General features: G+C 39.2%; 1 protein-coding gene across 4 annotated transcripts in view; it reads left to right on the forward strand.

The window, feature by feature from the left end:
- Window positions 1–27,551, forward strand: part of LOC121315967 (ribosomal protein S6 kinase delta-1-like) — a 109,585-nt gene that overhangs the window by 20,472 nt on the left and 61,562 nt on the right. For 2 of the 4 annotated variants that reach the window (XM_041250607.1, XM_041250608.1), the window contains exon 7: window positions 2,994–3,338. The exons of the other annotated variants lie outside the window; for them this stretch is intronic. In XM_041250607.1, the coding sequence (XP_041106541.1) occupies window positions 2,994–3,338 (345 nt within the window). The remainder of the gene's footprint in view (window positions 1–2,993; window positions 3,339–27,551) is intronic. 4 annotated transcript variants of the gene reach the window in all.

Raw genomic sequence — 27,551 nt, forward strand, 5'->3', positions numbered from 1 at the left:
AACAGATATATAAATCTGTGTGTCATCTGCATAACTGTGGAAATTCACCCCATGTTTACGAATAACCTCCCCGAGTGGCAGCATGTATAAAGAAAATAACATGGGACCAAGAATGGAGCCCTGCGGAACACCACGTGTAATATTAGCTAGTCCAGATGTAGATTCTCCTAAGGCAACCAAATAATGTCTGTTCATTAAATAGGACATGAACCAGTTTAGGACACTACCGGAAAGGCCCACCCATTCTCTAAGACGCTTAATTAAATCTTGTGATCCACAGTATCAAAAGCAGCACTCAGATCTAAAAGGATCAGTACAGATAAACACTTAGAATCTGTACTTGTACGTAGATCATTTACCACTTTGACAAGTGCAGGCTCAATGCTATGGTTAGTGTGAAATGCTGATTGAAATTTCTCGAAGATGTTATTATTTCCAAGGAAACTATTAATTTGTTTAAAAACAACTTTTTCTAGTATCTTTGATAAAAAAAAGAAAGGTTTGAAATAGGTCTAAAATTACTTAGAACTGAACTATCCAGATTCGATTTCTTAAGTAAAGGTTTCACTAAGGCGGTTTTTAAAGAAGGAGGAAACCTTCCTGATGACAAAGAGCTATTAACTATATCAAGGACACCATTGGACAGCTTACTAAACACCTCCTTCTGGAGACTGGTTGGTATAGGATCCAAAAGACACGCAGAGGATTTAATGTGCATAACTATTTTATTTAAGTCTTGTAAGTTAATCAGAGAAAAATAATGTAATTCTGTTACGATTGTTTTTTGGTGGCAGACAGAGCTCAAAATCGTTTTGTGGAATTTGATCCTTAATACTAAGTATTTTCCGATTTAACGTTAGCAAACAACCAGCAATAACACACAACATGTTCATGTGCATATCCAAATATGGGAATTCTGATTAGGCAGAAAATGGTTAAAAAAATAATAAACCAACATTTTATCCACTGAAGCCAACTACATTCTGTAGGCTTTTCTTATTTATAATATTGTTTTAGAATTAGTTTTTTTTTTTTTTTTTTTTTTATTAGGTGCTTTTTAAATAACAAAATACTTCAACATTTGAGTGGAGTGTATGGAATGGGTTACTTAGACAGGTTGTTGCTGCCGAGCAACTGGGAACATTTAAGAGCCAACCAGACAACGTTTGTGACTAGGACAAGCATTACAAGTAGTCCTGCTAAGTTTGTTGCCAGATAACCTCACTCAGACTACTCAAAAGTGCAGTGATACCCTAAATTTACTTTTATATTTACTACCAATGATTGTGTGCAGCATTTGTGTTCTGTGTTACCCAAAAATGAATTGTGACTGCCAAGAGTAGTAGAATATTCAATTTAGTCTTGTCTTTGGCAGTCCTTAGCCAGAAACCTTTTTTTTTTTTCCCTGAAATTTACAACCAGTCATTACACTGCACTTGTGGGACAGACTGCTTATTAAAATATTTTGCATATTTTTGAAGAGGTGACAATCTATTCAGAAATAACAAGATATTGTGATAGAGCTCTGTACTGCTTGTATGCGTTTATGAATGTCTTCAATGATATTTACGGAATAGGTGAGATGCAATACGGTTGTGTTGGTTTTAATGCCCATGTTTTTGCTGAGCTCTGATCCACAGGAAAGGACAGCATCACACTTAATGCACCACACTCCTGTTTTCCTTGGAGGTCATTCCTACAAGTACAGACCAGACCCAAGCATGCAAAGCTGCATACCTGACTCATAAATGCATAAATAAATGTTTGTACAAACCAACCCCAAAAAGTTGGTGCTGCTAAGAATGAGTTTAAATGGCTGTAAAGCTATATTCAGTATGTTGCTTTTCTTTGTTCGGTCTCTCGATGAAGGTTACTGTCTGCAACATCTCTTTTAAATGTTTTTTTTTCAAGGTGCTTATTTCTTTCAATATTAAAATCTGTTGAGTAACGGATTGCTGTCTTCTTTTGTGTCATCGTAGTTGATGATAATTCACTTTATCACTCCCATAGTGTCTCAAGCGGCTATCTAAATGATCTTGATCTTTGTATTATTGACCTGGTTTGTGTACAGCATACAGTTCTCCATTAGAAAGGTACTTCAGTCTATCATCAAGTCTAACAATGTTTTTTACATTACTGGCACATTCAAGGGGAGGTGTATTTGAATGTCAGCCACTGTCCGGCAGGGTTTTAAGAAACAGCCAGTATGCGTACCCTTAATGCACACTTTCCTGTAGGGAGATGTAAAAAATATACCTGTGTACAATAGGGATAGTAAATGCCCCCTCAGATTATCGAGAAAGTCGCAGTTACTACCTGAGGTGATTTTCCTAACGGGTCTTTTAGTACTTTCCCTGTGCTAGAATATCATTTTAGTCAAGGTGATTTTGGCCAGAGACAGGTTCCTTGCTGAAGAATTTCCCTCAAGGAAACTTTTTTGTTGAAGATTTTCTTTAACCGTAAAAACAATGAGGTTAATATTTTAAAGTCTGTGCAAAAAGTAATAAAGTAAACAAAAGGACAGGAATTGCTGACGTCAGTGTGTATTAAAATGCAGTAAACTATTTTGTTTGTGTTGAGTGACACCCAGCAAGCAAGCAGGCCAGCATGTTTATGAGCCTAACTGGTGTTGAGAACAAACAATGGCTTGGTTCAGAGCATCATTATTAAATCAATTTTCTAGTGACATTTACGAATGTAACTCAGTTTTCTTACATACATTCAACAACTGAATGGTAAGATGTTCCAACTCTGGTATCTTACAGCTTTCTTTTTAACATGGACAGTATATAGTAAAGGCTGTTTCATACAATTCATTTCTCAACATGCTTCAGTCTTGCGAACCATGGTTGTGCAGCCCGACCACAACTAATATGCATGAAACTGCTTAGATGTCAGAAACTGTCTTTTGGTGGTAATGTTTTTGTGATGACAAATCTCATCACAGAGGGTTCAAAAGAACACAGGAACTGAAATCTAATGTAATTTTCCAGGCCTCTCGAGTGACAACTATCTGATATCTTTGCGAGTGGACACAGACTCTCTTGCTGAGTTTGATGATGGAATGGCCAAAGCCAGCCACTCTCCAAACAAGCTGCTGGGTGGTCCATCTCCTGAACCCACACGAAAGGAGTCTGTCGGCCATGATCCGGAGATGAGTAAGAATGGTGCAGAGGGAGGCAGCAGGGTACTCTTCCCTGGCAGCCAGAAGACAGACTACCTAAAAAAGGCAGGTGAGCTGATAGAGCTGGCTCTGCAGAAAGAAGCTGAACAGGACTATGAAGGAGCCTTCTCTTTCTACAGAAGTGGAGTGGATCTGCTTCTCCAAGGAGTTCAAGGTATTCAAACATTAAATGTGTTACAGGTTTAAATGCAATCTTCATTCAGATTGACAACCATGTGAACACTCATGTTTCATTGTACGCCTCTGCCACAAAATTAGATTTTCTGTGGAAAATATTTCTGGTACTATTTATTTCACAGTGTCTTAACCACGTTTCTAAAATGTACACCCATGTGGATTTTTTTGGGTGCCTTGCTCTTTACGTCCTCTTATTTGAAATGGCTTCCCTTGCTATTAAAATGGTCACCGGTGTTTCAGTGAGTGAATGCATTTTGGTGTGACACATGGCTTTGTTTTCATTCACAAAAGCACAGATTTCCTGTTTATCTATCACTAGACTTCGTTTTTGACTTTTTTTTTTTTTCAGGGGCTCACAAATACTGTAATAAATCACTCAGCTTTTAGAGTATGTATTTGACTGGGGTTCTTAAATGTTGAAAAGGTGCAAGCATATCCATAACTGTAGAACACTTGTCAAATACATCTACAGTTTTTTCATATTGCCAATTTTCTGTTTACCAGTCTATGACCTTGTAGTAGATCATTCACAATTTTATTTAATACAGGAATTTGTCCCAAGGCCATGAAACTGTTGCATTTTGGGCAAATACGTGAACTTGATTAGGACAGTTAGTAGCAGAAGTTAGTAACTGAATATGCAGATGTGAAGAGACTCCCTATCTGTTGGTACTGTATGTCACACAATGTTTTTGCATGTGCATATGGTGGATGTAGATCATGATTGTTTTCTTTGTCACAATACTAATAGCTCACTGATTCTTGAGAGTAGGGACAAAATGGTTTGTTTTTTTCTTAAAACCAAATTTGAGTTAATCAAATTTGGTCATGATTTTTAAATAGACCATAGTATTTTAATGTAAAGGTTCAACCTTTTCACTACAATATTTGCTCATAGAAAAAAACAGTTTAGTAATTGATAGCAGAGATTTTTTTTCAACTCCATCAGAGAAGGTAAAAAGCATGTAATTTTAATATTTTTTTACCCAGAGAAAGTTTAAGGGCTTTCATCTTTTATAATTGAATATGGTATTGTGCTACACAAGAAAAAAAGGTGAGATTTTTATTTTTGTAAAAAAAAGTGACAAATACATCCAACACTGATTTTTAAGAAATCCAGGTCTATCTTTACAATACACATTTTAACCAAATCAGAAAAATAAAAATATGTTTGAAAGTTATAAAATAAGAACTATTTTAACAGTTCAACAATATTTTAAGTACAATTATAATCTATTTTGCCCAACAGTTAGCTTAATATCAGTACGGCTGTGTTGACTTGTCTTGATGGAGCCGACACACTGTCTGAGGAAGGTGACTATACAGGAACACAAAAAGACTCTCATTAAAACTAAAACAACAGTTTATTAAGAAAGTTTACATTAAATGTTAGCTGTACTTCTTCCATATGATCACAACTCACAATTGTTCTGAAGAGGCTTTACATTTGGAACAAGAAGTTGCAGGCAACTTGATGTCCTCTAAGCTACTTCCCAACTTAATCAATTAGCAGCAAAATAATGGTGTGCATGCAATGCCCTATTTACAAGGCTAGTACTGTGTACTTTTATTTATTGATTCTATTAACTTTCATTTTGCTGGTGCCACCTATCAGTGTTTTATATGCACTTATATAGTTTGAATAATCTATATTTTATATATTGTACCCAATCAAATGAATGAATGACTGGTATTAAAAATAGATTATATGAATATGTATAAGTGTTTGTCAGCTCCGTCAGGTCACTTTTACACTGAATCTGATGGAGTTGGCATGTTGTGGAGTTGACAATGTAACTTTTTTTTTTACATCTTGGCAAAGCACAGCTGTCAGCTGTCTTGTTTTTACTACAGTTTAGAATTGACACACAGATCTTATAAAAATTTATATTTTTAATCTTAAATCATATTTTAATTTTAGTCTAAAAGGTGCACAGAGTTGACATGTTATGGTCGTGACAATGTGCAAGACAAATTAATTTGGTTAATTTAACAAAAAATAAGGCCATGTGCTGCCCTGCTTCATAGAAAGACCACTTGAGGTGCAGAAAGGACCATTAGAACATAGATGTCTCGATGTATACGGATTAAAAAATTTTAATTTTTATATATATATAAAATATATATAATTATATATATATCTAATATATATATATATATATATATATATATATATATATATATATATATATATATGTGTGTGTGTGTATGTGTGTGTGTGTGTTGTGTGTGTGTGTGTGTGTGTGTGTGTGTATATATATATATATATATATATATATATATATATATATATATATATATATATATATATATATAAGTTATACTGTGTGGACGACACCGACGACAAAAGGAAATTCGTTTTAAATAAAAAAAAAAGGAAAAAACTTTCATTATGTGCAACTTTATTTAAAAAACAAGGTTGCTTTAGACACAAAGTATGTGTCAGCACACATTACATTTGTAATGTGCAACACAGCTATCTGCAGGATGTTCAGTCACACTTAATGTATAATGGAAACACAGCTATCTGCAGAAAATGTTATTCTTGTAAGAATAATTGATACTCCCCAGGAATTCTGGACGGCAGAACATTATAGTAACATTCACTTTTTTTTACCTTAAATATGTAATACGACAAAGAATTTAAATAATTTGTTGTCTGTCGTTGACTAAATCTGGTTGCGCTTTTTTATGGTCTACATTATTTTTCATTACTTTTTTATTAGGGTATTTATTTGACTGGGGAAAAATAACATAGGTTTATTGGAGTTAACAAAAAAATTAAAAACCGGTGACCTTTTCACTTCCTTTTTAGCTTAATTATTGAGCTTCATTTAAATTGTTTTCTTTATGTGAACTTTGTTTAAGCACGTTTTTTTAATGCAACTGTTCATTTTAACTTTTTTTTTTCACAGCAGTACTCACACTTTTGGTCACCATCATAACTGTTGCATGAAACCAGAGTGTAATAATCCAGCACCTCTGTATTTGTATGTTAACTGACAAGTGTTCAGCAGATATCCCATCACAGCTGATATCACATACAGCCTCTATACATGAACCCCCAATATCTCTCAACCACCTGGGTACATATTTTTTATGATATCACAACAAAAGGGATCTGCTTTTTTTTTTTTTTTTTGTGTATATGTATAGCTGTTATGTACTATATGTAACCTTACAGTGAAATAATGACAAGGAAATTGACTGAATGATAATACCTGAAAATAATCTTTTTTTTTTTTTTTTTTTTTTTAAATAAAGTAGCCTGATATTTAAATCTGTTATTTTGCCGATATGGCACTCCTTTTATAAAGACTTTCTTATTAAAAGTCAGATCGAGCCTCTGAAAGAGAGCGGTTAACATTGCAAACAGGGGCTGCCACCTGGAATAAGCCATCTTCCCACAGAAAGGACAGTTATTTGTCACTCCAGGAATTATTATACTGAGGAAAGAGGACAGCAATAATGGTGTGACGTATCCTCCACTGCAAATCTCCAGATATTTTTAGTAAAAGGGACTTCTATAGAGTTCTCCTCCTCACCAAACTCAGGAGCTCCCTCCAAGGAGTGTCAGGGATTCCCTGCAGGAAGACACACACCCTGTACAGCTCCGTCTTCTCGCACACCGAGAAAGAGAAGCTACCAGTCTGACAGGATGCATCAGCTTTCCTTCTTCATGTGTGTTTGTTTCAGTTTCAGTGCAGGACTCACAGTCAGTGAGGGGAAAGGATCCTCTGGCACATTTAAACCCAACTCCACCCTATCCAGCCTGCACACCACTTGAGGTGGCAATGCTGAGCATAGCTAAGTCAGGAGATTTCCAGCAACATGTTCTGAATGCATCTCCAGCCGTGTCAATGCTCCAGCCTCAATTTGGTCGCTCCTGCACACCATTATATTTATGAAACTGGGCGTTTCCAACCTCTAACTTCAAAGCTGGATTATGAACCAGGGGCCCCTCCATACACCAGTACACACTTCACTTCCACGTCCCGTTCAACCCTGAACAAATTCCAGGCATGCAGCACACTCTTATAAAACTGAGGAAGCTGTGAAAAGCCCAGCCCTTCAGTATCTAACAAAAAAAAGGTGCCTATCATAACCCAACCCCCCCAGTCTCCTCAGAAATCTGAAAGCCAGAGGCCTTCAGCTCAGCAGCTTGGTTGAGAACAGCAGCTTCTGCAGAGTCTGCAACCGGAACGTGGCAACTCTGTTCACCAGATCAATAAGCCCCTGCCCCCCTTTCTCCTAGGACAGGTACAACACTCCTTGTCTGAGCTAATGCAACCCATCCCAAAAAACCGCAACAAAAGACTCTGTAACTCCTTGAGCAGCTCTGCAGGTGGCTCCACGCAAGCCGTACGGTGCAACAACATGAAGGCTACCAAGTTATTTATAATTAATATGACAGCAGGGGGACCAACCAGTGTCACTTCTGTAACCCGCCCCTCACCTTCTTCACTACCCCTTCCCAATTGATTTGCAGCTCTTCCCTGTATGTCCCCAGGTATACCCCCCAGACACTTCACCACTCCCCTCCTCCACTGCAGCCCCCCTGGCAACCCCGGGGACATCTGTCTCTGCCAGCGGCCCATCAGAGTGGTGCCACTTTTAGCTCAATTAGTCCAATTTGGGATATAAAAACGGCCAAAACCAGACGTTTCTAAAATGTTAAGTTAGCTGTGATCAACCCTGTCGAAGGCCTTGTTATCAGAAATAAACCTGTTTGGCACAAAGTAAGTCTTTTCGTGGTCCACTATTTTCCCCCATCACACTCCTCAGCCTGTCAGCCACTGCTTTAGCACAGATCTTATCAATGCACAAGAGGCTGACTGGCTTCCAGTTTTTAATGCAACAAAGATCCCCTTTCTTGGGTGACAGTAAGAGGACAGCATGCCTGCAGCTTAGGTGCAGCTCTCCCTCCCTCACACTCTCCTCCAGCACCTGCAGGAGGTCTTTATCCAACGGGCCAAAATGCTTAAATGCCACAGGCAAGCCATTGATACCTGGAGCCTTGCCGGTCTGAAGCCTCTCCAGGGCGGTAGCTTGCTGGAGCTCTTGAAAAAACAACTCTGGCTCACTATCCTGTGAGACATTATCTGCAGCGTACAGTTTAGAATACAAATCCAAAGCACATCGCCGAATGGCCACCGGCAGCAGCAATTCCTGCCCTTAATCTGTCCTCAGACGGGATCTGCTTATTCTCAGCTGCCCTTTTCTCCAAGTTGAAGAAATACTGTGAGGGAGTGTGACAGAGAGCGAATGAATCCTATTCAACAATCTCCCCCCCCCAACCTGTGAGGGTGCGGTATAATAACTGGCTCTACACATCTTACAGGAACGGGGCGGAGTCACAATACCAGAAGTCATTGCCCAAGTTCTCAGCTGCCCTTTTCTCCAAGTTGAAGAAATACTGTGAGGGAGTGTGACAGAGAGCGAATGAATCCTATTCAACAATCTCCCCCCCCCAACCTGTGAGGGTGCGGTATAATAACTGGCTCTACACATCTTACAGGAACGGGGCGGAGTCACAATACCAGAAGTCATTGCCCAAGTACAGTAAGCAATGCGTCAGTCATGGATTGGAGGAGACGTGATTGAACTAGCTATCCGAGGGGGTGTGACGACGAAATCCTCCTTTTGTTATGGTTAAGAAAGGACCTGTAAAGGAGCGAAGCGAAAAAGCTTTGAGTGTTTCGTGTTGTTTTATCGTATTAACTAATATTTGTTACTAGACTTATCAGGGAGCTGCTGCTTCAAAGCCAGTATTAAACCTGGACTGCACTGCACCATTGTTCACTATAAACTTGTATTGCACCACCTGCGCAAAGAGCACTCACTACTGGATTAAGTGATTGTGTCTGTATTTGTGTCTGTCTTGTTTAGTGTCTTGTTATTTTGGGACTGAACCCTGTTGTTTAACTGAGCGATACACACCGGTGTGTAGAGCCAGTTATTATTATTTATCAGCCAATAAAGAGCTGTTTAACTGTGAACTGTGTTGTTTCAAATTATTCCCGAGCACTGCATCACCGCTACACCTGCGCACTGCAAACATTTATGTGCTGAAAACGGGAGCGCACCAGTGCAACTTGCACTGCGTTGTCCAACAATTCCTGCATCATCTTCCGCCAGGTGTTTTCTCACCTCACTAAGACTTACAATAACATCTTTAGTGTATTGTTGACACAGCTATTTTATCTGGATCTTCCCAAAATCCCACTATTGCCTCCAAGAGGGGAAAGTCTGTCTATTAGCCCTCACTTAAATGACCGTCCTGTAAAAGTCTGGTATTAAAATGCCAATATGGACTATGTGACCTTAAAGAAGGCAGTACAAGAGAGACTAAAACAATCCCATGATCAGACAACCCACTAGTCACAATAACACAATTCTTCACACGTTAAAATGATGATTAAACACATAAAAATGGTCTAGCCTGGCACATGAAAAAATAGTAGCACTAGCGTCAACACACGTATATTGCCTTACATTGGGTCTCTTTTCTCTCCGCGCATTAGCTAGATAACAATGATTCACAGTAGCAGCAAGTTCTCTGGCAGACTGGGGGTGTGACTATGTGATTCCTATCCACAGAGTCAGTTAAGGTGCAGTTGAAACGCATCAGGTGAACATTCTGCTAAAAACTCATCCCCTCTCCCCTCAGTGGGGGCATAGACATTAATAAAACAAAAAACATGTTTATCAACTTTTAACATCCTCACCGCTACCACCTCTTTAAATGAGAGTGAGTGAAAATAAAATCTTAACTCCAGCATTTAAATTTGTCCTATCACTAAAAATACCAGTCCCCTTCCATTCCTTGCACCAGTCTGATTCATTGTTAAAGACAGTGTAGGGTTTCCTGAATAAAAGAAACATGTATTTTTCTGTATTTTGTGTTTCAAACACACGTGCGAGTTTATGTGCGTCTCTAGCACCATTTATATTAATAGTGCCTATTATAAAATTATCCATCAAGATAAAGGGATTACACTTTTATTTCTCTACTCTCACCTGTCTGCAAAGTTTAGTTGTTATCTATTTTAAGCTGTATTGCTCAGGATTTATTGAGTTCACAAATCTCAGATATAAAATGGACTGAGCAGTACTTGCAAATAGATTTGGACCAGAGAAAAAATCCTGCACACTCACTCCTTTTACTGTTCGTATTTTTTGATGCTCTCTGTATCAAATCCCTCCTCTGCAGGCTGCCTGACAGGGGGCTCCGAATCCTGTGAAGAGTCTGTAATAATACACTCTCATACTCTGAGCTTTCCTCGTCTTTCCTTATTGGCACAGCTAAGTGAGATTGACGAGCTACAGTCTCCTTAACCCTGCTATCTTTTGTCCTGCACCGCTGACTCCTCATAATATCTCTTAACAGCATGTGCAACTTTCTCGCTTTTCTTTTATTGGGGTCATGGTTTTACCATAATCCAGGAGCTCATTCATTAAGACGGGAAATAGTGACCCTAGTTACATGTGAGGAGAGAGTGGTAGCATGGAGATTAACATGCTATTACGTAACGCCCCGTAACCATATAGGCCTGTGGCGGCAGATTTAAAAGGGGTGGCAAAAACGGTACATAACTACATGTTATATTTGACATTTATTTAGTCGTAAAATGTTCAGCATGCTAGATCACTGTTTCTTGTTTTGCAAAACTTATTGCTGATATTACGGCACCATATCATGAGCCGTGGTTGTTGAGCCAGTTGCTAAGTAAAGAACGCATTAAAGTTTCTTGCATATTCAAATGGGTCGGAGCGTTATTGGATTTCATTTAATTATCCTGACAATGATAATGATTGCTAATACTGAATAATCAAAACGTTTGACCTATTTTATATCTCTGAAATTCTGCAATGACTTTCTTGGAAATCACTAGATTTCTAGCTAGTTGCTTTTGACAACAAATCTCGCAGGTCAGCCCTTAAAGTCACTAGATTTGGCGAGAAATTTGCTAAATTGGCAACACTGCTTGAAGGCGTAGAAAAAAATATATATTTGATTTCTGCACGGCGTATTATTGCCTTGACACAACAAGATACAGAGATTGCTTCATCGGTGCCCAGGAACTGGAGTGGTTGTGTGCCATTTAAGACTTTTCATAACACGCCGGTAAAGATTCATTAATTCTGTAACAGGGCGAGCAACCCTGCACAGTGTTTATTTTAGAACGGGGTCTTCCCCTCCTCCCCTGTGTTATTTTATATTTGTTTATTGTTTAAATGTTTGTTTATAGATGACGGCGATCCTCCGTGTGTTTTGTTTATTATTTTGTATGACGGCGCAGCCGTGCATTTTTGTGTTATTGTTTTAAAAATATATTTATTTATAAATCACGCGAACCGCCGTGCGTTTTGTTTTGCAGTGTGGATGGGAAGCCCCATCCACCTTATTAAAACCCGTGCAGAAGGTGGCCATCTCCTGAATTAAGTGATTAATTTATTGTTAATCGAGAGATGGCCACCTGTATAAAAAGCCTGCAGCTCTCCATGTTCGAGGAGGTGTGTTCAGAAGTGGAGAACGGGAGAACGGGAGAGCGAGAGGCGAGAGAGAGATTTAAAAAAAGAAACTAAGGCTCAGTGAAGGCAGTTGCTCAGCCTGACCTTAGCATTTATTTTGTGTTCGTGATTTATTCTGTTTAATTGTTTTATTTCTGCTCTGTGAGCAAGTGTTTATTTTTGTTCAAATATTTTATTTATTTTATTTTGTTAATTAATAAAACGGCGCATGCGCCACTGCACCGTACCTCTGTTCTGGTTGTGCTTTCTTCTGGTCTGGGTCACGCAACACCGCCTCTGTGACAAATTCTTTTAGAGTTAATTCTTAAGTCAAGGATCTGCCTGTAGAAAAATTTACTGAATTTGCTGTGCACGATTATATATGATCACTAACTTGCGTGTTAGATACCAGTTTTATAGTAGTTAAGGAACGCAATATGGTACTGTACAAATAAGGTACAGTGAAAATATGACGTGTTTGAAGTAACCTATGTGTCCTGTATCAATTGTTATTTATAACAATTCATGGTGGTAGAATCCATTGATTAATAAATATTGTCATTGTAGAGCTGACAGTAGATGTCACTACTGTTTGTAACTAAAGTGATGATTGTGTATAGTTTTGTGACAATGTAAAAACAAAAAAACTATCTGGTGTACAATCATTTTTGTATATGTTGTATTTGTATTTGTGAATGTATATACAGTGGACTACAGAAGTATTCACCCCCTACCAATAATGTCACATTTTGTTGATTTACAAACAACAAGTCAAAGTGCACAGTTCTGTGTAACACAGGTGTTTAAAATGTATATTTGTGTTTAGGCACGAGGATTGCACAGCACTTCACGTGGAAGTAAAAAGTAATAATATGTGAGCACGGGGAATTGCACTTTATTAATTCACGTTCAGTTGTACCGCGACTCCAATGGAATGATTGATTAGCAGTCGAGTCTCTGTACAGCTGCATAAAAGCAGCATGTTTTCACATACTCGGGGTTGTGTGTTCTGTGAGTGGAGAACGGGATTGGAGATGGAGGCAATAGTAATAATTGTAATAATAATCATAATTGTTAACATATCTGCTCACCGTGTTTTGTCTGTAATGTCCGTTTTGTTTGTCTTTTTATTTTGGCGACAAGTGCCGTGTCCTGTATTTTTTTATGTTACAACTGTTTATTTTCTGTCTGTTCTGTTCACTCATTAAATGCTGAGCCATTCGCTCAGCTCCACCAAACTCCATCTCTCTTGTTGTTCATTTCCTGGCTCTGGTCTGGCGCCACCCACTCCGGCCGTCTTTGTGACGTGTGCACAGTTTTTTCAAACAAACTTTTTTTATTCAGATCTGTAGTGGTTAAACTAAACACTGTTATATGAGAAGGAGGTTAAATGTCAGCAAAATCTGCAAAGAAAATGTACAAAATGAAATATACTGGTTACATAAGTATTCAGCCCCTGAAGTCAGTTCTTGGTAGAAACACCGTTTGCAGCAATTACTGAGTCTTTTTGGATAGGTCTCTACTAGTTTTCCACAGTAGGATGGTGACATTTTTGCCCATTCTTTCATGGGAAAATTGCTCCAGTTCTGATAACTACTTTGGGGATCGTCAGTGGACTGCAATCTTTAAGTCTCACCATAAATTTTCGACTGGATTCAAGTCAGGACTTTGACTGGGCCACTCAAGAACATTAATTCTCTTTTTGTTCAACTACTCCATTGTGGCTTTGGCTTTGTGCTTTGGGTCATTGTCCTGCTGAAATGTGAATTTCCTCCCCAGTTCCTTTGCACCATCCATTCTCCCTTCTGTCCTGACAAGCTTCCTAGTCCCTGCTGAAGAGAAGCATCTCCATAACATATGCTGCCACCACCATGCTTGACAGTTGTAGTGTTGACTGGGTGATTTGCAGTATTGGGCTTGGAATTTAGACCGAAAAGTTCAATTTTTGTCTCGTCTGACCACAAAACCTTTTCGCAAACTCCATATATGCTTTAAGATGAGGCTTTTTGAGTAATGGCTTCTTTCTTGCCACCCGTCCACACAGGCCAGCTCTGTGTAGGGACCGGCTTATTGTTGATGTGTGAACACTGACTCCCATCTCAGACACAGAGAACTTTGTAGATCTCTCAAGGTCATTGTTGGCGTCAGAGTAAAATCCCGAACCAATTTCCTGGTTGGCCGGCTGCTCAGTTTGGGAAGGGGACCTGACCTGAGTAGTGTCTGGGTTGTATGATATATCTTCCAATTCTTAATAATTGACTTCACTGTGCTGAGAGGGATAATCAAATTATGAAGGGTACAAGAACATTTTTAAATTTTCTTGTACCCTTCTACCAACTTTACACACCTAGATTTGGCAATATTTGACGATTCTTCTCTACAGAACTGTTCAAGCTCTGTCAAGTTCCTTGGAGAGTGTTGATGGACAGCAATCTTCAGGTCATGCCACACATTTTCAATTGGATTTAGGTCGGGGCTCTGACTGGGCCACTCAAGGACATTTACTTTTTTGTTCCTTAGCCACGCCAGTGTAGCTTTGGCTGTGTGCTTGGGGTTGTTCTCATGCTGAAAGGTGAACTTCCGTTGCAGTTTCAGCTTTCTTGCAGAGGGCAGCAGGTTTTCTTCAAGGACTTCTCTGTACTTTTTTCCATTCAGTTTCCCTTCTATCATGACAAGTGAGAAACATCCCCAAAAAATGATGCTGCCACCACCATGCTTCACAGTAGGGATGGTGTTCTTTGGGTAATGCGCTGTGTTGGGTTTGTTCCAAATAAAACGCTTTGCATTTAGGCCAAAAAGTTCCATTTTAGTTTTTGTCAGACCACAAAACTTTTTGCCACATGACTACATAATACAGAGTGTTTTTTTTTTTTTTTTTTCATACTTCAAACGGGATTCAAGGTGGGCTTTCTTGAGTAATGGTTTCCTTTTTGCCACCCTACCATACAGGCCAGATTTGTGGAGTGCTTAGGATATTGTTGTCACATGCACACTTTGACCAGTCTCGGCCATAAAAGCCTGTAGCTGTTGCAAAGTTTCCATTGGCCTCTTGGTAGCCTCTGATCAGTCTCCTTCTTGCTTGGTCATCCAGTTTGGAGGGACACCCTGATCCAGGCAGGGTCTTGGTGGTGCCATACACCTTCCACTTCTTAATAATCATCTTGACCGTGGTCCAAGGGATATTCAAGGCTTTTGATATCTTTTATACCCATCCCCTGATTTGTGCCTTTCAACAACTTTGTCCCGGAGTTCTTTTGAAAGCACCATGGTGCTCATGGTTGATTCTTTGCTTTGAAATGCACTACCCAGCAGAGGGAACCTACAGGAACTGCTGAATTTATCCTGAAATTATGTGAATCGTGATTTTGATTGGTTACACCTGAGCTAATTTAGGATTGCTATTACAAGGTGGCTGGACACTTATCCTAACCAAGTTAAATAAATGGGGAAAAAAAAAAAAAAAAAAAAAAAAATTTTAATGCATTTTAATTCCAGACTATAGGCAACAAAAAGTGGATATTTTGAAATGGATGTAGACTTTCTATAGGCACTGTGTTTGTGTGTGTGTGTGTATATATATATATATATATATATATATATATATATATATATATATATATAAATATATATAATTTAAAAAAAAATGAGTGAGAAGGGAGGGCGGCAAAATTTTGTTTGCCTAGGTCAGCAAAAATACTACACCACAAAAGTACATTGCAGCTTCACTTGAACATTGCTTTGTGATTTATGGAAAACTCTGAATCACATTTAAAAGTTGTATGGGACACTTTTACAGACAAATTTTAGGGGAAACAATACGGCTTTAGAATAGTGGATCTGAATGTTATTCAATCAGTATGTGATGACTAGGGCCCTGCGTTTTTCACTACTGTTTTTTTTTTTTAACTGAGTTTTCTGTGTAGCTAAACACTCCAGTTAAAAAACTAATAAAAAAATAAATAAATAAATAAATAAATAATAATTAAGGAATCAACCTGTAAAATTCTGGCCAGTTAGAAAATGTCCCCTCAAGACTTGCTGTTTTAGAACAAATAGATGCACCAACAAACTCAAAAAAACATTTAATTGAGAGATTGCACACAGCAATCCACCTGATATTTTGAAAGCCATAAGGTTAGAATTCATGAAACAAAATAATAAAGTTATAATAAAGTCGCAGAATTAATTAATAAATACATACTGAGCACGGGCATAAGAGTTGCACAGCACAGATGGCAAAATAAACAAACCGTGTGGTGTTAAAACTTTCCACAAAGTTTTTCAAAACTGACAAGATATTACAACCCTGATCAATGCAGAATAAAACTACTTTTTATTTTAGCAAACTCACACGTTTCTGAAGGCAGTAAGGATTTTATACCCAAACATGTTTGTGGTTTGGATAAAGAACCCCTCTTTTTAGATTTTATTACATTATTTAATGGTTATTGTAAATCAGAAATAGAAGGATATCAACTATATGCAAAATAAAACGGTAGTGGAATTTATTTGACCGAATTTTGGAGAAATGCAAAACTATTTCCCAATTTAGCAAGAAAGGCTAAAATATATTTGTCAGTTGTTACCAATTCTGTGGATGGTGAAAGCAGTGCTTATTCATGTGGATCCATTTTCACAGAACAACATCAATCCATGAAGGAAGACCAGGTTAATCAACTGATCAAATATATAATGCACAAGAACTAAGTGTTTTTTTTGTCTTTCATGCAAACATAAGTAACACTTACTGTATGGGCTTCTTATGAACAACTTATTATTTTTTTTTTTTTTACATTATATTGAAAGAACAAAACTAAACTGTGTAATTATTAAAGAGGACAAGAGTCAGAGTATAAACTGAACAACATGGCTTTATTAAGTAATACCCACAACACCAGACTGAAGTAACTCCCCCAATCCCCTAGAGGATTTTTTGTAACATAGCATTCAGTAATCCTATGTTAACTCAAAACATCCTAACTTTTTCATGTTTAGTCTCTTTGGTGGGACTGACAGTCTACCACTTCTGGTTCCCACAGCAGACTCAACACTTGATGAATTGATGTCCTCAGATGTAGGAGGTGCAGCTTGTTCCGGTGAGATTTTTGTGAAGTTCTCAGCAGCCTGCTCCCATCTCATTGGGCAAGCCGGTGTGACCACCAGCTGCTGTCTGTTTCTCCAGATGATTCCCTTGTGTGTTTCAACCACATAGGAACGTAGGGTGACTGCTTGTTCCATGACAGTCCCTTTTGGTAGAGGTTGCTTTATCTAGACATGGTCTCCAATAGAATTCTTCTAACTCTTTTACTCCATGTCGAGGATTAAAGTCACTCATCTGTCGATTTCTTGACATTGGTAGTGTAGGTCTTGTTTTTCTGCCCATAAGAAGGGGATGTTGACCTATATGTTAACAGGGTTTAATAGGCGTCTTTCGCCATTTTAAGCATGTTTTTGATTGTAGTGACTGTACATTCAGCTTCCCAATTGCTTTGAGGGTATCTTGGGCTGCTTGTTGTGTGCCTAAAGCCATACTGACAAATAAAGTTTCGGCTGAGTACTTGGTTGCATTATCCGACAAGACTTGTATCGTATCACATCTGGAGAGGTTGTATGGGTGAATAATAGTCCACTACTAAGAGAGAGGTGTGGTTTTACCATTTAAACAGGTATGTGGTAACTTTTTGCCATTGCCTTTTGAAAAGTGGTGAGGCAATCATTGGCTCAGGACAGTTATCTTTCTCTCTACAACAGATGTCACATTCCTTCAAGTCTTGCAGCTGTCGACTAACAACTGGCCACCAAACAGACTGCTTTGCTCGCTCTCTGCACTTGGTAATTCCCTGGTTCCCCTCGTGGATCTTATCCAGTATCTCCTGCGTTCAAGAGGATGGAATTACGATTTGGCTCCCCTTCATAAGCAGCTCTTCATTTACCGACAGTTCGCCTCTCTCTGCCAAATAGGGTTTTAAGAGAGCAGGTATTTTATGTTTTTCAGGCCATCCGTGTGTGCAGTAATCAGTAACCTGTTGGCAAACTGCATCTTTAGCTTATTGAGATTTTATTTGCTCCAAATGGTCTGTGCTGGCCAGAAGGGTTCCCATTGACATATCAACATAGATATTGATTTCCTCCTCCTGTGTATTCTGTTCAGGGGACAGTGACTGTCTCAGGGGTGTCCATGACAAAGTATCTGCAGTGAAAGTTTTTTCCAGGCACGTGCAAAATCATAAGTGAAACTCCATACCCATGTATTCACATAGTCTCTCACATGCCCAGGTCACTGCCAGGGCTTCTTTTTCTGTTTAGCCAGCTCCAAGCCCATAAGACGATGTGTCAGCTGCCACTGTTGTTTCTCTTTTGGGGGGTCATATTGTGCGAGGACAGCTGGTGATCTCTGTCTTTTTTGATTAACCTTGAATGCCTGCTGTTGAAAGTGGTTCCAGGTATTCTTTTTTCTTAGCATATCTCTTAGTTAGGGGTGAGGCGATTCATCGCGTAAGGAGGTTTGGTTCATTTAACTGAAGTGGATATCCCAGGAACTCTAGTTGACATTCTGCTTTGTCTTTAAATTCAAACCAGTAGTTTAGTACTTTGTGGGAAATAAATGTAATTTATTTTGAACGGAATCTGTGTCTATAGAATTTAAATTGTAATTAATTGTAAGTCCATCAAGCAGAGATGAGTTTTTCATTTGTATCACGATACATATCGTAGCGTGGCTTGTGTATCGTGATATGTATCATATCGTGACCTTGGTGTATCGTCTCACCCCTACTTTCAATAGTTTTGTTTTTCCTGTCAGGTGAGGCCGAAAGTTGCCGCGGTAGTTGACCATTCCAAGATAATGTTGCAAGTCTCCTATATTGCTGGGTTGTGGCATCTCTTCGATAGCATGCACTTTCTCTCTGTCCGGTTTGATTCCTTTTGAACTTATTCTGGGCCCACAAAACGGAAGAGTCTCTTTGGCAAACTCACATTTTTCATTGAGAGTGAGACCTGTCTCCTGCAGCCTCTGAAGTGCGTTGTTCAGATATACGCCTGTGAACATGTGGTTCTCGGTGCATAGGTGTAGGGGTGATGTAGGTGCTCCAGACAACAACAAACACAAAGTTCACGGTTCAAATTTTTTTTTCTTATTCTTTTGTGGTCTCCTTGACCATTTATATAATAATGCTGGCTCTACCCAACTATGAGTATTGCCAGCGTATAAACCAAGGGCTTGCAGTCCCGAAATAATACAAAAAACAGACACACAACACAGATAAAGACACATCTCCGGACAGTGCGTTCTCTAGGTGCAGGTGTGGTGCTTGAAACAGTGGTGCTTGCTTTTGTACAGGTGCAATGAAGTCCGGGTTTATTACTGGCTTGAAGCAGCAGCTCCCAGATTTGTGTTAGCTGTCTGGCAAAGACAAACATACACATTAACGATTTCAGTCCTCGTTTCCTCCCATTAACCACAACAAAGGAACTAATTACAGTGTCACGTCCCCCTAAAGTACCCTAAGCCCTGCTCCCTCCGATAGCTAGTTCAATCACATTTCCTCCAATTCATGACTGAAACTTCACTAACTTTACTAGGGTCGATGACTCCTGGTACCGTGATGCCACCCCCTTCTTGAATGGCCGGCGTCTGACTGACCCTGAAATAAACTGCCCAACCATTCAGTTCGAGGCACGCGGTTCCTGTTGTACAGTGCCCTCACAGGTCGAGAGGGAGATTGTCGATTCGGATTTATTTGCTCTCTGTCACAACGTCGTGTTCTTCTCGACTCCTCCCATGAATCAGCATGGCAGAGTACTCTTATACTTCTTATAGTATTCCTTGGCGTCTTCTATTGCTTCCGTTCTTTTTATGAGGCTGTAACAGGGTAGACCTATGCTGACTGTCTGAGAGCATTCATAGTGCTGCGGGAGACGAAATGAGCCAGCCAGCTGGCGGAAGCTCTGCTGCCGGACCGAGCACGGCTGGAGAAGAGCGAGCGAAATAATTAAATAATTGATTAAAGCAAAACAGAAAGGAAATATTATTTTTGCAGCTGTGAAAAACTTGGGCAGACCCCGATTAATGTGTATAGGTGGAAGGAACACAGCAGTGTAGGACGGAGACCCGGGCCATGCGGGTAGCAATGGTCGGGGTAACGCTGCCGAGTGCAGCATCTTTATTTTGCAGTTTTATTACTGTATTTTATTTTCCTTTTTTCTTTCGCCTTGTGTTCTCATTATTTTTATTTATTTATTTTTAATTCTGTTTATTGGTTTTATAATAATAACAAGAGAGAGATTTTACAATCAATTACAGAAATCAGCAAATAGTTCTAAGAGAAAAGAGGGGAGAGAGAAAGGAAAGAGGTAAAAGTCAGGAAAGAACAGCAGGGGGAAACAGTAGGTCTTCCAGGTGTGAAGCAGAGAAGGCATCAGCCAACCAAAACTGGAGCATTAAGAAAGGGATGGGAGCTGGAGAATCAATCAAAATAAAACAAGGCTGCCATGCTGTATAAAATTTATCAGTGGAGCCACGAAGAGTAAACTTAATTTTTTCCAACTTGAGAAAATGCAACACCTCTCTAATCCAGCAAATGTGAGTGGGCGGGGCAGCTCGCTTCCAATTTAGCAAAATTAGGCATCTAGCCAGGAGAGTTACGAATGCCACGATGTCTGATTTTGCTTTGGGCAGACAAATAGTGCTGGGTACCACACCAAATAAAGCAGTAAGCGATATGGGGTTTATGTGCAGCTGCAAAATTTGTGAAATAGTGTCAAAAATAGAGGACCAGTAAGAGTTTAGCTGGGGGCAGTACCAAAACATATGTAAAAGTGTAGCAGGGGCTTATTTACATCTGTCACGTGTTGGGTCAGTTTCAGGGTAAATCTTGGAAAGTTTAAGCTTAGTCAAATGAATGCGATGGAAAATTTTAAATTGTATTAACCCATGCCTTGCACAGATAGAAGAGGAGTGTATGCGGAAACTCATCTGCAATAGCTTGTCCTAAATCTTCTTCCCAGAGTATTTTTAAGGTGGACATTGATGGGCAATGTAAGGCAGACATTTTTGAATAGGTTTCGGATATTAAGCCCTTAGAAATTGGAGTCAAATTAAGAATTGAGTCGGTTGGGGAATTTGGAGGTAAAATGGGAAACTGGGGCACCCTGTTACATACAAAGTCACGTTCTGGTATGTGGGAAAGAAATTAGTTTGAGGGAGGTCAAATTTATGAGAAAGCTGTTGAAATGGTGCAAAAATGCCCTCAGTATACAAATCTTTGATGGACTTAATACCATGGTTATGTCAAATATGGAAGGCCTTGTCTTGTAGGGAAGGAGGGAATAGAATAAAGAGGGGAAATTACTGAGAAGGACTGCAACCAAAGTGTCGCCTAAGCTGAGTCCAGATCCTGAGGGTCGACCGCACCCGTGTATTGGTGGTGTAGTGTGAGGCTGGTCAAGGGATTGGAGAATATATCAAGGCAGGTAAAGAGGTAGGGGCGCAGGAGAGTGACTCCATGTGTAGCCATGCTGGGGTAGTTTGCTGGTGGTGGATGTACAGCCAGTGTAAAACATTACGGATATTAGCTGCCCAGTAATATAATTGAAAATTGGGCAAAGGCAGGCCTCCTAATAGTTTCTGTCTCTGTAAAAAGATTTTACGAATGCGTGGAACTTTTTTTATTCCAAATAAAGGTTGAAATGATTTGATCAAGTTTATGAAAAAAGGATTTAGGAATAAAAACCAGAATGCACTGAAAGAGATAGGAGAATTTAGGAAGCGTATTCATTTTAACAGAATTGACATGACCAGCAAATGGTAATGGAAATAAAGACCAGCGTTTAAAATCTTGTTCAGTGCGTGCTAAAAGATAATTAGATTTAAAGATTAGTAAATTTCCTTGTAACACAAAAGCCCAAATAGGTAAAAAGATCATATGTAATCTTAAAGGGGAAGGTTTTTAGTGGATTCTGACTAGCAGCTGCATTAATTGGAAATAATTCACTCTTACGTAGATTTAGCTTGTAACCAGAGATTACACCAAATTGTTCTAAAATGGAAAGGGCATGGGGGAGAGAAGCAGCAGGGTCAGATATATAAAGAAGTAGGTCATCAGCATACAAAGAGACCTGCTGCTCTTGTCCTCCTCTAAATATCCCTCTTAGATGTTGATTACTCCGAAGAGCTATTGCAAGTGGCTCAATAGCAACTGCCAAAAGGAGGGATGAAACAGGACAGCCCTGCCTAGTTCCACGCTGGAGTGGGAAAGACTTCGATTAAGTGTTATTTGTACGAACAGAGGCAAGAGGGGATGAATATAACAATGTAACCCAGGAAATAAAATTGTCACCAAAGGCAAATCTGCACAAGGTTTCAAAGAGATCGAAAGCTTTCTCTGCATCGAGAGAGACAAGTACCTCTGGGAAGTGGGAGGTCGAAGGACTATACATAATGTTAAAAATAGAATGCCTATTTTTTATGAATCCTGTTTGGTCTGGAGAAATAATAGAAGGTAAAATTGATTCCAGACGTCGTGCCAGAATTTTAGCCAGGATCTTTACATTGGCTTTAAGGAAGGAAATAGGGCGATACGACCCGCTCTCAAGAGGGGGTCTTAATCTTTTTTCAATATCAAGGATATGGATACCTCACAAAGAGTTTGGGAAAGGGTTGATAATGTAAATGATTCTGAAAACAAAGAAATCAGCAGAGGGCTGAATTTTTGGGAACATTTTTTTATATAACTCTATAGGGAAACCATAAGGCCCAGGGCACTTTCCACTCTGCTTGGTCATAATAGCCTGAGTTACCTCCTCTAGTGTAAAGGGCTCCTCCAGCATGGTTTTAGATTGAATGTCAGTGTTGGGAATATCAAGGTTTTGAAAAAAAGAGTCTATTAGTGAGGTGTCAGAGCGGGATTCAGATCTATAAAGGGAGGAGTAGAAATCTTTAAATTGGTCATTTATTTCCTTCTGGTCTACAGTTGAGCCTACTGGTGTTTGGATCTCCGTAATTAAATTTGAAGCTGCTGACTGCCGGAGCTGGTGGGCTAGAACTTTACTAGCTTTGTCTCCATGCTCATATACAGCATGCCGTGATTTGCGCAACATCTCTTCTGCCTGATTGGTAGATAATAAATTCTTTCTGCAATGTAAGTCTCTCTTTATAGAAAGCAGGAGAGGGTGAGTCTGCATAAAGGTTGTCTAATTGTGAAATAAGGGTTGTTAATTCTGACAATCTTTTTGTTCGTTTTTTCTTTTCATGGGCAGCTTAGGATATAATCTGCCCTCGTAGGTAGGCTTTCAAAGCTTCCCACAGGGTGGAGGAGGAGATATCAGGTGTAGCGTTTGTGCTAATGAAAAAATCTATTTGTGAAGAAATGAATTCTACAAAATTTTGGTCAGAAAGTAGTAGTGAATTAAAACGCCAAGGAGGGCAGGAGTCTGCCTGATCTTGAAACGCTAGTTCCATAACCAGAGGTGCATGGTCAGAGATCACAATGCTATCATAAGAACAGAAGGGAGAAGTTTTTATTATCTAAAAAAATATATACTCAATGCGGAAGAATGTATGGTGGACATGTGAAAAAAAAGAATACTCCCATGCTGTAGGGTTAAAGAAATGCCAGGGGTCAGAAATTGCACAATTATCAAGGAAGGGCTGAATAGCAAGGGCAGATTTTTGAGGGAGCAATAGATTTTGTGGAGGAGCGATCAAGAGTGGGGTTTAGACAACAATTAAAGTCCCCACCTAGGATCAAAATATGGGAATTCAGATCAGGCAAAGTTGTTAAGAAGCTAGAAATAAATTGCTCATCATCCCAGTTAGGTGTGTACACATTTGCTAGGATCAATGAGGTGTTATAGACTTTGCCTGTGACAGTGATAGAGCGGCCATTTGAGTCTGCCATTACTTTACTTGCAACAAAAGGTACGGACTTGTGTATTAAGATAGCGGCTCCCCTGGTTTTAGTATGTGACGTTGAGTGAAAAAGCTGCCCCACCCACCCTTTACGCATTCTGAAATGATCTGATACACAGAGATGGGTTTCCTGAAGAAAAGCAATATTTACACATAGCTGCCTAAGGTGAGACAACACCTTATTGTGTTTAACAGGGTGGTTAAGGCCCTTCACATTCCAGCTGGCAAATTTAACTAAACGCTCTCCAGGTCTCCCCCTTAAATTGGCGTGAGCCATGGTGGTTTAGGAGATTGAGATGATATTCATGCTGGCAATTGGCTAGAATAAAATGTGAAGACAACATGGGGGCATCTCCCCTCTCACATCCAGCAAGCCCCTACTGTGCAATAGGAAGAGAATATAAAGTAAAAAGAGAGATAAGGAAAATAGTAGGAGATAGATAAAGAAACAGACAAACTCCCCACCCCCCATAGCACCTCCCCAAACAAGGTGTACGCAAACCCATACAGCATGGAAAAACATTTGCACAGTGCGTTCCAGAGAACATAGTCTCCAAGGTCTAGATAAATGGTAATAAAGTAAAGTAGGCAATCTTATAATCTTAAAAATATAATAATAATAATAATAATAATAATAATAATAATAATAATAATAATAATAATAATAATAATAATATATATATATATATACACACACACACACACTCCACACTAGGTCCAATGAGTATAGTCTTGCATATTACGCAAATACAACAATAGCAAATAATGTACTATAAGCGTACTATTGGAACAATAAATGACAATAACAATAAGTGTATATTATAATAATCATAAAGAAATACATTATTATTAGTAGTTTCATAATAGTAATTTACTGTGATACAAATGACATACATGTGTATGTACACACACATGTTTATGTATAATATATATAATATATATATATATATATATATATATATATATATATATATATATATATATATATATATATAATAACTGTGACAAATATATATATGTGTATACACACATATATACATATAAAACCAAAAAATATATACCAGTGCTAGTAACAGTCATACAAACCCTGTTTGTAATAAGCATTGAACTTGGCTGGTTACCACACATCATTCAGTTCTTCATTCTCAAGTAAAACGTAGTTCGGTCAGGATCGGTAAAGCCATTTCTGACGGGAATAATCTATTCCTACAGTCCACCCGCTGCTGTGGAGGCCGCTGGCTCCACCCGCTGTTCAATGAAAGCCATTGCATCTGTAGGATTGTAGAAGATCTGTAGAAGTGCGCTGCACTCAGTTGACTGTAAGCCTGAGATGAGCAGGGTATATCAGGCCAAATTTAACATCGTGGCGGTTGCGCAGTAAAGGCAGCTCTGCTTTTTGCTCTCTGCTCTTTGCGACAGCAGTAGCAAAGTCAGGAAAAATAAACACTCTCTTTCCTTGGAACGACAGACCCCCTCCTCACTCTAGCCTGCTGGAGAATCTCATCTCGGACCTGATAAAGGTGGATCCTGATAATAGACGGGCGTGGTGTCTGTCCATCCTTTGGCTTCGGCTTTAGTGATCTATGAGCCCTGTCTAGAACTGGTTTATCCTTTATATTGAGTATATCTTGCAGAAGTTGGGTAATGTATTCCGTGGGGCGAGGGCCCTCCACCCCTTCTTCAATCCCAATCAGGCTAATGTTATTTCTTCTCGACCTGCCTTCCAAATCTTCACATTTCGAATGTAATTCCCGAACCTCTGCTGACAGCTTTTCGACTTTAGATTCCAAGCAGATATGGCGTCGGTACATTGCACTGCAGACCCTTTAAGCTCTTTTAACTGATTCTCATGCGATTCAGATGCAGTTTGTAAAGTTGTTACTGATGAGCTTAGCTCATCTTGGATAGAGGTAATCTCTGTGGTCACTGGTAATCTCAACAGTCCCTGTGTCAATTTTATTACTTCGGTAAAAGCAGTAGCCGTAAGACAGTCCTGTGAATCATGTCGGCTGGAGAGGTCGCAGTGCCGTGGCCCACCTCTGGTGCATCTTTTTTTAGTGCGTGGTCCAGGCATTTTAGCAGTTTAGCAGTTTGTGATCTAAATAAACGGAGTACAACTGTGAAAAAGACTTTGACCCAAAAAAAAAAAAAAAAATTAAGTTATGCCTATTATTTAATTAAATTATAGTATGACCTCGTGGAGCTTAAGAGAGATGAGTCTTACATGTTTTGTGCTCAGCAGGACCCCCCCCCCCCCCCCCCCATTATTATTTTTGAGCACTTGCATGTGCATTGGACTCGGTACCTGAATTGGTAAACCCGTGGTCTAGTATTCAGGCCACGGACCGCAGCGCCCTCTGCGAGCTAAAATAAGTAATTGTAGAAGGAAAATAAAACCAGACACATGTGCGGCGTTTCCAAATACATCTTTCTGTCTCCAGTGTGTCAAGGGAATTACCCACCACCCTTCCACAGAGGCCTAGTGCTTCTATGGCTGGCAATCCTAACAGAGGTTTAATCAGTAATTTTACAACATATCTTTTGCTGTACTGAAATTTCTCCCTTGGTCAATGTGCCGGTGAATTGACTATATATACTTTACAGTAGAACCACCATGTGGGTCAGTGTTACCCGTTTTGCATTTAAAATGTTAATTTCTCTTCCATTGTAAATCCGTTTTTGACTTTTCCTAAATATATGAATTAAATATCCTGACTGCGTTTGATAGCCAGATTCTAAAAAATGATAAAGTTATAAACAGTTCTACCTAGAACCGCCTCGTGGATCAGTGTGACCCATGCATTACAATACATGGAAATGGGGGAAAAAAATCCCATTTAAATGCAACAAGATTTCAGGTTGTAATACAACAAACTGAAAACGTCCAAGGGGGGTGGATACTTACTATAGACACTGTACCAGTTTACATGTGTTTACACAATAGTGTTTAGTGGTACTGCGTGTGTTTACAACACAACTCCTGGATGCAGGGTCAGCTGGCAGATGCGTACGCTCCTCCATAGAGTACAATGCAGCCATCATACCGGAAGTAGTGTTATATTTTATTTTTATGTAGTATTAGAAACAATGATTTCGGTTTTGTAGTTTTGTGTGTACATGTACCCGTTTACACCTGTACGCAGGTATATGTACATACCCGTTTCTTTTGAAATGTGTATTTTATTATATTTTTTCACTGTTTGTAGTCATGCTGTATATGCACTCATTTTAAAAATAAAGCCTTTTATGTTTAATTTTCCATTTAAATACAGTGTTTCAGTGATGAAAATGTTAGATGTGATATTCATGAATTAAACTTTTCAGTTGTATCTAATAGTATGTCTTTCATTTTCATAACAAAGCAGTTTAAAAATGTATGGGCCAAAGTGACCCACGTGGCGGTTCTAGGTTCTAGTTCGGAAATCCGGCGGTTCACGTGTTAAGCTGGTTATTGAAAGGGCCATATAGCTTCCTATTGGTTGCTTTTAGAAGCCCATCTCTCTGCTGGTTATACGCTGCCTCAGGTATTGCAGTTACATCAGCGCCAGTGTCAATCTCAAGCTATAATTCTGTGCCATATAAGATAAGTTCAGCTGTCCAGGTTATGCTGAGTTTTGTCATTTATCAGTCCAAGGCATGTAAACTCCTCATCTCCCAATGACATTTCCTCTTGGATTGCACTGATACTTTTGAGTGATTTGCAAACTGCTGCATAATGTGCCATGTTTAAGCATTTTCGACATTCTGCACCCTTGGCAGGACATTGTT

This window comes from Polyodon spathula, chromosome 5 (assembly GCF_017654505.1).
Source record: "Polyodon spathula isolate WHYD16114869_AA chromosome 5, ASM1765450v1, whole genome shotgun sequence".
Lineage (NCBI taxonomy): Eukaryota > Metazoa > Chordata > Actinopteri > Acipenseriformes > Polyodontidae > Polyodon > Polyodon spathula.